The following is an 11,126-nucleotide window of genomic DNA, read 5'->3' on the forward strand; positions in this document are numbered from 1 at the left end:
TTTACCCTGAGTCAAGTCTTAAAAAGTGACCCGCGTGAAAAGCTTCGCCGCTCGTGTCTTCGGCCGACGGCCGAAGACTTGTCGGCCTGCGGCCGACGAAGCTCCTAGTCACGCGCGAGAAAAAATCTCTGGTACCCAGGGTAAGTCGCCTTTGTCACAGCTCCAAATCGTGACATAATAGTTACTTTTACCATAATCAAAGGTAGAAAAATCTTGAGATTTAAAACGCCATGGGTGTTCCTGGAATTTGAAGGCATTTCATAACGAATTGAGCAACATTTAGTAGTGCGATCTTTACATATTACAGACGGTGATGTACAAAGAGTAGAAAAACATACGACGTGTGAAAAAGGGCACAACTACAGCTTCCTGGAATGAATCGCGTTGAAACGACCTCAAATCATAGTTAAATATGAAAACAACAGTGCTGCAGTTTATGTTGGAAGCTCCCTGATGGTGCACTGGTAGTGTTTTTCGTTGGCAAATTGCGACGGAATAAATTAATGGGACGTTGTTATTGGTCAACAAGTTCAAAATGTTAGGAATGCTATTGAACGCTCTGCACCGTCAGGTCCACAAAAACAAATAAAATAGGAGTGTGATGGGTTTCATAATGTTGGGGACGTTCTGCAGGTACCGTCATCACAACTTAACTTTAAGCAAGTTTCAAATCACAATATTAGTAAAATATTAAATACTAATAATCTGAGGTAGGCTTAAAACAGAATACAAGATTCCTTAAAAAGTAAGCCACCTGCAACAGTAAATAAAACATGGAGACATGAAAAGAAACCTTGTCAGCTCTATTGGGCCCCTTTTTTTACATTCTGCTGATATATAATGTTTTGACTCCAAAATAGTAATGACCAGAATCCCCATACAAACCCTTACAATTTAATGTTAGGTGGTTGGGCTACCTGTGGCTACAGGTCCAGTGGACGTCAAGTGTGGACCTGTGGAGATCCATAAAATTCCAGATTAACGAGAAGTAAGGCTTAGCTACTACGAAAAAAAAACAAATGGCACTTTAAATATATCATTTTATTGTGAATTGCTTCTTTTGGTACAACAAAATAGCAAGCATCTCATCTTTCGCTTTCTTTTAGTTTTACGCGTTAAATAACAAATATCCTTTTAGTAACAAAATGTATTGGAAATAATACCCAGGTCTGCTTCCTTGTCGCCTTCACGACCTGTTTACATGGAGGTGGGGGATCCCAGGAAGGTAAGGTAACCTGCTTAGAAGGGGTAACCTGCCAGTCCATGGGGTTGCAATATAAGAAATTATATGGACAGGCGGGTTACCCCACCTAAGCGTCTTACCTCACTCACCTGGAGTCTCCCAACTCCATGAAAACATGCCCTTCGTCTGACCCCCTCCCCCCCCCCCCCCCCCTTAAGGTCTTAAGGCTACTCACCGCAGGTTAAAAATACAAAGGTTTAGTGGTGAAATTTCCACAAAGTACGTTTGCGTCAGAATTTGGGAGGTCTCCACCTAAGCCGCTTGCTCCTAACGTGATTGATGGAGTCTTGCTAGGAAGTTCTTACTTTTGGGTGTTTGGTCAAAATCCTATGTTGTTACCATTCAATTGAAACTTCTTGTAGCAAGAACTTTCACATGGTGTTATTTATTTAGTACGTCATTCTAACTTTTGACTCTGTGGATGAAATCCTATGGTGTTACCATTCAAATGAAACCTCTTCAGCAGTACTTTCACATGGTACTATTTATTTAGTATGTAGTTTTAACTTTTGAGTCAGTGGATGAATTCCTATGGTGTTACCATTCAATTGAAATCCCTTTAGCAGTATTTTCACATGGTACTATTTATTTAGTATGTAGTTTTAACTTTTGAGTCAGTGGATGAAACCCTATAGTGTTACTATTCAAATAATACCTTTTCAGCAGTACGTTTACAAGGTACTATTTGTTTAGTACGATGTTCTAACTTGAGAGTCTGTGCACCAAACCCTATGGTGTGACCATTCAAATGGCACCTCTAAAACAGTACTTTCACATGCTGCTACTGATTTCTTTTAGTAGTTTTTAGTAATTTTGTTGACTTTTTCCATTGAACACGTTTTGGATTAAAATGGTTAAGAGAGGTGTCACTTCGCAGGGGTTCATCTCTACCTACAATACAAACCCTCGGGGTCATTGTTTTTATCTTCGCGAATTACATCAAGATGGTACAGCACTTCTAATTTCTTGTGTGTTGGATTTATAATGACACAGTTATGAGAATTAAAACATAGTCAGTGATTCAGCTATCCACGTCTGCGTCAAGGGGGCTATTTGGAGTGAAAAGCACGCTGGCCTTTTTGTTGATCAAATACACAAGTCCAAATGAAAATAAGGTAATGATCAATCCTGCAGCAAGGGTTGCACCCTGAAAACAAGAAAGGCAGTGAGAAAAGTGACAGATTAAAAAATTATTACAATAAATTTAACATGAGGAAATGCTAAAGGCAGAAATTATTCTTTCCTAAGCCACGTGCAAACGGACGCAACAACTTCCAACAATAAAGAGTTTACGCTTCACGTATACGGCAAATAGCAAACGTCAGATTCATGTTGAGAATTTCTTAAAATAGAAAATGAGCAGATGAAAACGGCCCAAAACAAGTCTTAGGGTTAAAACATTGCGTGAAACTTCTAATTTAGGAGAAGAAATAATGAACCGTAAACGACAAGTAAAGAGGAAACATGGTCACGTGGTACAGATTCGTGTTTGTTCTTTGCAAGAAGAAGTGCTAACAACAGAGTTTAAGAACGACCACATGTGCAACAGCATTAAAACAACTGAAAATAAAGGCACAGGTAAAGAAAAAGTTTTGATTAATGTGCCTGCAATTATGCCTGTGTTCAGGCCATATGTACCATGGAATACGATTCTCATGTTTACACTTGTGTTTGCGCCGCTAGTAAAGACCAGGCTCCTGTTGAATGTGAATAGCGCAATCCAGCGGATAAACTTTTATCCAGTGGATAATGCAATTGGTTTCCCTAATACTAATCTACTGGATAGTGATTTATCCAGCGAATAGCGCTATCCACTTTTTGAACAACTGGAGTATTCAGCGGATAAGTATTAGGGAAACCAATCACGTTATCCACTGGACGGATATCCAACGTTTGAACAACTTGGACCAGGCTTCAAGTCGTATTTCTTGTTGGTGTGCCCCAAGAGGGGAAGGGGTTCTATTTTCCTTTGGCCCGCCGAACACCAAGAAAACCCTTTGCTAGCAGGGAATTGTTGGTGTCAAATGCCCCTTCAACTCTGCATTACCTCAAGCTGAGGACTTCCCACAAGGAAGAGTCTAACTGTAAGATCGTCTCCCCAGCTGAGTAAACAAGAAAAAAATGATTTAAAAAAATTGTGAAACATAAACAACGGTGCAAAATTAATGATCACCAGTATACAAATTAACACTTGATCAGATAAATGTTTCTTGAATCGGTACAATTTTAGAACCATCTTAGACAGCAAAGGAGAGAGGAGTTCCACATCTGCCCTGATTTCTACAGCTTAAATTTAAGAAAAGACTGTATCAACTGAATGCAGATAAAGCAGTTGGGTCCCTTAGTACCCCTACTAGAACATGACAGGGCTGCCTGCAATATTTTGTTGGGGTTCAGTAACAAATAGCCAATTGGAATAATAAATAGATTTAGACCAAAAGTGAAGCACTCATGGGAACTTTTACGAAACGTCCCTTCTCTTTAGCCTGCAATCACTTGAGCACCATAACTGGTCACTGGAGAACTTTAAATGGAGGATATTACACGGTAGCGCGAAGATATGAATTTTATTTTCGAGTGGCAAAACAATATTTTATGAACGAGCGCAGCGAGTGAGTAAAATATTGTTTTTGCCACTCGAAAATAAACTTCATATCTTCAAGCCGCCGTGTAATGTTCTTTTTATTATATAGACAAAAAGACATCGATAAAATAATAGAGGGAAATGACCGAAATTACGTCATCGATAAACTCACGTGTGAGATTATGGAAAATAAACCACTCGGGTCCCGGATGTAGTTTTTATGAATTTTACGAGTGGTATATTTTGCAATAAAACACTCGTGTCTATATAATAAAAAAACATATCATCAAATAATAGGTTGTATGTCTCAGCCTGTGATACAGTCGTGTGACACTGGTCAGCAGATGACCAGTTTTTACAGCTATTAATTGATTAAAACATGTATGTCCAATAATTTGTATATGCCTTGGATTTTTACGCTAGTAAATAAGAAATTCTACATCTGCTATCATGAAGGGCGTACGTACATGCGAACGTACGGACAAACGTATGAACGATTTTGTCGGAACCAAAATTTATTGGATGCACTGATGACCAAATTTTCTTCAACTGGATGATAATATTAATATGTTGCTAATAGCCACTGTACAGAAAAACAAACAGATCCACAGGAAAGTACTACTATGTAGCTTTTAATTGAATGGTCACACTTCAGGATTTCATCCACAGTCTCAAAAGTCAGAACCAACTTGTACCGCATAATAAACAGTGCCACTGGCTTAGACAGCTTTCATTTGAATGGTCATGCCATAAGATTTCACTTTGAGGATAGGAAAATTCAGGAGATTGCAAAAAATGAGCGGTAAAGGTAAAAAATGAGTGGTACAGAGCAGTACTTAACCGTGATGCTGTTAAATATTCTGCACAAGACTTTTATCTTAGTTTGCACAATTATCTTAATTAGGCAGCATTTAAACCTTTAACATCAGTGCATACTCAAGGGAAAGGTTATGAAACCTGATTAAATGATCACAAAAGAGGATACGCCTTGATCATTTATCAAATTCTCCCAACTTATTCACTAAGACAGTGTATAGAGTTAAGTCTGGAGAATTTGTTTGTGGATGTTAAGACTTACGTGCTTTCAGCCCATGTAGAGTACTCAGTAGAGTCATATTTCTCTAAAACAAATGCTGGAGACACGGCTGGTGACAGATAAACTGCACCAGTCACACAAAGGCCTGAGCTCTTAAAATCTTTTCCTTGCATGGAAGCATTAACGATGCCCTAAAAAGGAGAGAGAAAGTGCTCAAGGCATTGGCAAATAAAACAATAACTATATCAGGAGAGCAAAAATTATCCAATCAAAACCCCTGAAGCGAAAAAGTATCCTTGTTTCTACATACTTTTTGAAATCATCTAATCACGGCAGAGGGGAGGGGGGGTGGGGAGGAGGGGGGTAGGGTATTTCTAAAGCAGGATAGCAGGGATGATGAGGAGGAGAAAAGACATAGAACAAGAGAGGATAAAGGATTGCTAAAAGACAAAAGCTTGCATCAGTTGCACAATCAAAAACGAAACCTAGATGCAGAAGCAATCTGAACTGTTGGAATTATCTGTGGGTCCGCAGAGGCGGCGGAGCGTTTTGAAACACAAATTTTCCAAAATGCCCTTTGCGTTGTTCGTTGCCACAAGCAGATCTCTTTGCAATCTTCACAGTGTCTAGTGTGTCTATAAGCAGTTGTTCAGGCGATCCTTCTTCATGGTGCTTCTTGGGTAGTTCTTGGGGGGGGGGGGGAGGGGGATTGTTTGGCAGAGCTCCCCCCCCCCCCCCCAAATTTTTGTGTCCTGCTTCCCCTTCTCCGCCGCCTATGTGGGAAGATAGACAATCTTGCACCTTGCGATCTGGAGAAAACAAGATACTGATTTAGAGTCTAACTATAACCCACCTCATCTACACTTCCAGAACATTTTCCACTCTTAAAAGGCGACCGGTCACCAGTGAAATACAGAAGAAGGTAATAAATTGCCGAAGTAAATGTGTTGCCAGTGCTATTAACACTGACATAGCGTGGAAATGGCTCCGTATCTGTAAGGGAAAACACAACAGTCAGTGATTTCTTTAAATCTGAACATGCTGTATTTATTTAGCAGTGAAGATAAACTTGTGGGTCTAATAGTTCACTAAATTAATGTCTTGTTGAAACTTTTCTCCGTTTTCGAGATCACTTTTCCTGCCTCCGTACAATTTTGTTAGGGGCTTTGCTTTCTCTTGGCAGGGAACTGGTATCTATTTTGCCTCACTTTGAGTGATGGCCTCCTTCAAGGATTTGATCATAGTCCACAACCTTAGTGGATTGTTTTTGCTGCATCAAAACACTCTTGACTGGATAGAACTAAAAATTACCCCTTAATGGCTTAGGTCAACTCTGTGCTGAGTCATTCATCAGTGCCTTAACCCATGCACAAAATGCTGTTGTAGAGTTCTCAATAACATATCAAACAAATTTCACCAGGAAGCAAAGCCTGCGTAGTAGGCATCGAAAGGGATAGGGGATAGGGAGGAAGGCATAAAAGAGGGGGATTGGGGAGAGATGGTAAGGAACGCCTGCTATAAGAAGCCCCTTTTGTTCATTGCTGCGGATGCAAATTCCTGATTGACTGAGCCATGATGAGTAACTTATTGGCGTGCATCCTGGTGTGTATTAGTGAGAGACAAACATGATGAAGGCATCAAGGAAATGTGTTCTACTGGCATAAGCTTTGGAAGATCAAAATTTCTCCAATCATTTAGCAACTTCCCTTCCCTTTTTCCTTCTTTCACGCTTTTCTCCCTCCCCAATCCCCCTCCTCTTTTTGCGCTTGATACGCAGGTTACAAGGAGAACTAACCATAGCAGTGTTGTGGTCATTTTTGCAGGCATAGTTTTCAAACTTGAAAAAGTTGCCCCAACTTTTTAAAGTTTTAATCGATGTCCATCCTTACCATCAGTAGCAACAGCCCCCAAGAAAACGTTTTAATGCCTAAATATGGCATTAACCCTTTCACTGCCACATGTGGCCAAAGGCAAATTTCGACCAAAGTTCCAAATCTCATTTTCTAAAATTCTGAGGAACAAATTCATTTGAAAGTACAGGCAGAGAGCTTTCATTTGAATGGTCACATCATAGGATTTCGTCCATAGACTCAAAAGTTAGAGTCACCCTACAAAACCCCCTCAAACACTCTGGCAGTGAAAGGGTTAAATAAGAATACCGTACCAATTTTTTTGGAATTCAATTGATGGGAAAAAAGATAACAAATAGTGTGACTTAGCCCCTTTAAAGAAGCTGTGTCACGAAATTCAGCCAAATTAGGAAATTACAAAATGCCCTCTAATTTAAGAGACACATGAAAAAAACCGCTTAAAACTTTAAAGGAAGTTTAAAATAACATAACAGAAACAACAGATGCCACGGATGGGCAAAACTGAAGAAGATTGAAACGGATTGAAATTAGGGTTTTTGAAAACTGTTCAGCCTAATACTTTTTCAAAGTTGATCCCTGCTGCTTGCAACTTCAAAAATAATGCTCAGCGGACATATTTGTTTGTCTCGGATCTCTGATTTTGTCATTTACATGTAATTTCTTTGCTTACTTTAAGTTCCATAGCGATTGAGGGTGAGTAATTGGCAAAATTAAACAAAATGAACTGGACTGCCATGACACAGCCCCTTTAATTTGCAGTCTTGTTGATATTTCTGACCATCTCATCAACCTCAAATTTCTTCCCAAATTTTACTTGATCTCAACAGCAGCAAATTGTGATTGCACAAGTGAAAAAAATAAACAATTATTATCAAACATAAGAACCATGTACTTACAGTCCTTCAAGGAATTCCATGACTTGCTGGAAAAGACCTCTCTGTAAAGAGGACAGTTGGCGCGAACGAAGAAGCAGTAAGCAAGATGACCAATCTGTGTGGACAAAAAAACATTTAACCTTGGTCACTGAAGTCAAGTAAACCTTCAATACCATGGGTGCTGACAGATCACAGAGAAATCCATGGAGAACAAAGAGAGCATAATGAAGAATTGGATATCAGATAGAATTCTGCAGCATTTCTCTACAACAATATCTGAGAATTGAGGAAGACCGTGTGTATTCAATATTCAGATACCTCAAAGTTACTCACTCAACAGAGAAGAGTCTAGTATATTGGATGAAACACTGTGGCCTTTATTCAAAGACCCTTCACACAACACTGACCTCCTCTAAATACACTCATGTTTATAATGTATGGATCTAAAATTCATTAATTATTCATTGACCATTTGGGTCAGGTGGATGAATCTTGATATATTACTTGAACCTCCATGTGCAACCACCTTTCAAAAGCAACCACCCATATAGAAAACCACAATTTTCTCAGTCAAATTACTTTAGATAGAGCCTCTTGTAAGCAACCATCTCTTGTAAGAGACTGCAATTGACCCCTCCAGAAAATACCATAACATACCATAATGCCCTTTGTTTGTCACCCCAAAAGTTTCATTGGGGCCATTTTAACTCCCAAAAGAAACCGAAGACAATTCTTATGGAAAATTTTGGGGTGACGAAAAAGAGTATTATGGTATGTTATGGTATTTTCTGGAGTGGCCAATTAATTTTGAGTAATCAGTTAAATAGTTTTTCCATTATTTTTCTTCCTATAAGCCACCACTTGATATAATAGTCTGATCTCCATGTTCACTGTATCTGACACCCTCCTCCAAGTACCTGAAGAACATTTAGTGGCACTATGGAGCAACACATTTTGTAACTTGGAAATTGTATGCAATAAAATTCTTCTCCAAAAGGTAGGTACATATTAACGGACATGGATATGGGCTGGGTTGTGCAAAGCTGGGTTAAGATGACCCAGGGATAGTGCGAAATTTGACCTCAGATATGAGAGCTAAAAAGTATAATTCTCTTTCCCTACAATTTGATGAGTGGATACCTTAAAAAGAATAGAGAAAATTGTCAGAGAGAGTGCTTTTGATAAAAAGAAAAAGAAACGCAGGTTGAAATTTAACCCCGGGTTAGCGCTTACTGGTGTTCAAACAACTTGGCCCTGGTTTATTCTTATAAGTGATCACCTCCTATAATCTGCCCCTGAATCTTTGCATGTTGTGTGGTCGCTTATGGTAAGTTCAGTTTTATTTTCAAGAAGCAGAGAATCTTGGTGAAACTGCATCTTAGTAAACTAACAAGACACTTACCACAGCTTCTGTATCATTGTCTGCATTAATTTCATATTCAGGAGGTTGACTATCATTTGCCAAAATATAAAGAGTTCTGGCTAATGTTGCAGCAATCTTTGCAAGTTTCTACAATGAAAGACATCCAAGTCAAGTCCTTTGGTTTCACCCACTAGTTGAAACTCTTACCATTAGTTACAACTGGTTGGCCATGGCCATGAACCCATTTGTAAAATAATTCTGTTCAAAAACTGAATCATTGGATATTGCAATTCTAGAGCTCTGATTGGCTTAGCCATCATGGTATATGAGCCATTATACCATGCTCTCCAAATATGGTAACTGTGCCCATTTGCTCAAACTTAGAAACTAGCTGAAAATCGGTTGTTTTTAAAGTCTGAGAGAATTCTTGATATTTTGTGCGTTTTTGATAAAACAATTATTTCACTTGCACTTGTTGGATATGAGATGATTATAGCCAAATCGGTGCTTAGCACCTTGTTGGCTATCTACCATCTCATATCCAATGCGCACTCTTGGAAAATTGTTAAATACTACCAACAGTAGTGTTGGTGTTTCAGTGACACCTCTCCGAAAAAGCTTATTTTGTTTTCAAGATTTTTGATTCTGTTTTCAGTTTCTGGCAAGCGGCTTTTAATTATAGCAAAGAAATTAATTCCTTGGATGGATTTGGCTGGTTAAAAATGTTTCATTCTATCTGGAGCACTTCTCAGATCTGGGTAGTGACGCGTCACTAGTACTCATTCAGAGCTGTCATTAAGGGCCGTAACCCATAGACCCGAGTACAGCTGAGCTCACCTTGATGTTACAGGGGATCAAAGTAGGAAGCTAAAGGTGGCACTATAAAATTTTGTATTATGTTACAGTTGAATTTTCATTTGCTACAGCTGCTTAAAAACTTAATGACAGAACTGTCATTCCTCAAACGTCATTTCACAGGGAAACCTGTCGTGACATCATAAGATGTCAGCTGTTTTCTCAGGCTAACAAAATCTCAGCTTCATAACTAAGAGCAGCCTCTCTTTTCCTTCAGATTTAGTAAGGGGAGTGCACCCGCACGAGAGTGTTGAGCAGCAAAGCCGCGAGACATGAGAAACGAGTGCCTTTCCCATCTCGCGCCTTCAGTCACGTGCGTGGTCATTTGAATGTCTCGGGTGTTTTGCTCGACGGACCAAGAAAAAAGAAAGACTGCTCGTAGTCTACTTCATAACATACTTGTAAGAAAAATATTTGTGTTAAGGGTTAACATAAAGCAGGCAAAGTTACAGAAGAGAGGCAAGGAACACCTCCACAAAACATTTTTGGTAGGTGTACTCTTACAGAACTGACCATTCAGAAAGGGTGGACTGTATTTTTAATATGAAAATTAAACACATACCTTTGTAAAGTCATTTAAAAGATAAACTGTATCATTCTCCTTTGAGAAATTGCCTCCTACTTGGTAGAGGTCATCAAAGTGACTATTGTAGAATCTGAAAATGCAAGATCAGTAGGTTAGTTTGAGAAGAAACTAGTGACCACGTTGACAGATTTGGACACAGGAGTCATTTCATGAGTAGGTCAAGCATGATCATCCAGGTGAATGTAGTCCTGAATAGGACTGTTGCTAACAGTGACTGACATTTTGACAACCTGTGCCATAGTCATCAAGCATACTGAATGCTTTGCAAACCATGATTGATTGGTGCATAGAACCTTTCAGATTACAGACATATGGGTGGAATCCTGAACTTTATGATTATTATAAATAAAAACATTATAGTGATGGCTTTATGAAGGTCAGAGAAGTTTAATTTGATGACGCTTATGTCCTTCTTTATCTGAATTCTTTGGTTTTTTGTTCTAGTTAAAGAGGTATTTTATTTTAACAGCACAACCCACTTAATTTGGACGCTTTCTCTGGTCCCTTCCGTAATAACAGGGTTTGACTGTTATTCTTCAAGGAAATTTATGGAGATCAGTCAGGAGAATATAATGTGTGTAGATAACAGCTGACATTTTGTGACGCTACCACTGGTTACCCAGAACAAGCGCAGACATTTAATCCCATGGGTGTACTCCAGATTATAAGTGACAGGGATGATCAAATAGGGACAAAACTCAAAACCCAAAAAA

At 39.0% G+C, this 11,126-nt stretch overlaps 1 protein-coding gene across 2 annotated transcripts in view; it reads right to left on the minus strand.

Annotated features, from left to right (window-relative positions):
* Positions 1 to 2,184: 2,184 nt before the first annotated feature.
* LOC140951188 (nicastrin-like) overlaps positions 2,185 to 11,126 on the minus strand; it is a 27,907-nt gene continuing 18,965 nt past the window's right edge. For both annotated transcript variants that reach the window (XM_073400416.1, XM_073400415.1), the window contains exons 15-21: positions 10,390 to 10,483; positions 9,012 to 9,119; positions 7,631 to 7,724; positions 5,717 to 5,856; positions 4,906 to 5,054; positions 3,291 to 3,345; positions 2,185 to 2,390 (exon numbers count right to left, since the gene is read on the minus strand). In XM_073400416.1, coding sequence (XP_073256517.1) covers positions 2,265 to 2,390; positions 3,291 to 3,345; positions 4,906 to 5,054; positions 5,717 to 5,856; positions 7,631 to 7,724; positions 9,012 to 9,119; positions 10,390 to 10,483 — 766 coding nt within the window. In that variant the 3' untranslated portion in view covers positions 2,185 to 2,264. The remainder of the gene's footprint in view (positions 2,391 to 3,290; positions 3,346 to 4,905; positions 5,055 to 5,716; positions 5,857 to 7,630; positions 7,725 to 9,011; positions 9,120 to 10,389; positions 10,484 to 11,126) is intronic.

This window comes from Porites lutea, chromosome 10 (assembly GCF_958299795.1).
Source record: "Porites lutea chromosome 10, jaPorLute2.1, whole genome shotgun sequence".
Lineage (NCBI taxonomy): Eukaryota > Metazoa > Cnidaria > Anthozoa > Scleractinia > Poritidae > Porites > Porites lutea.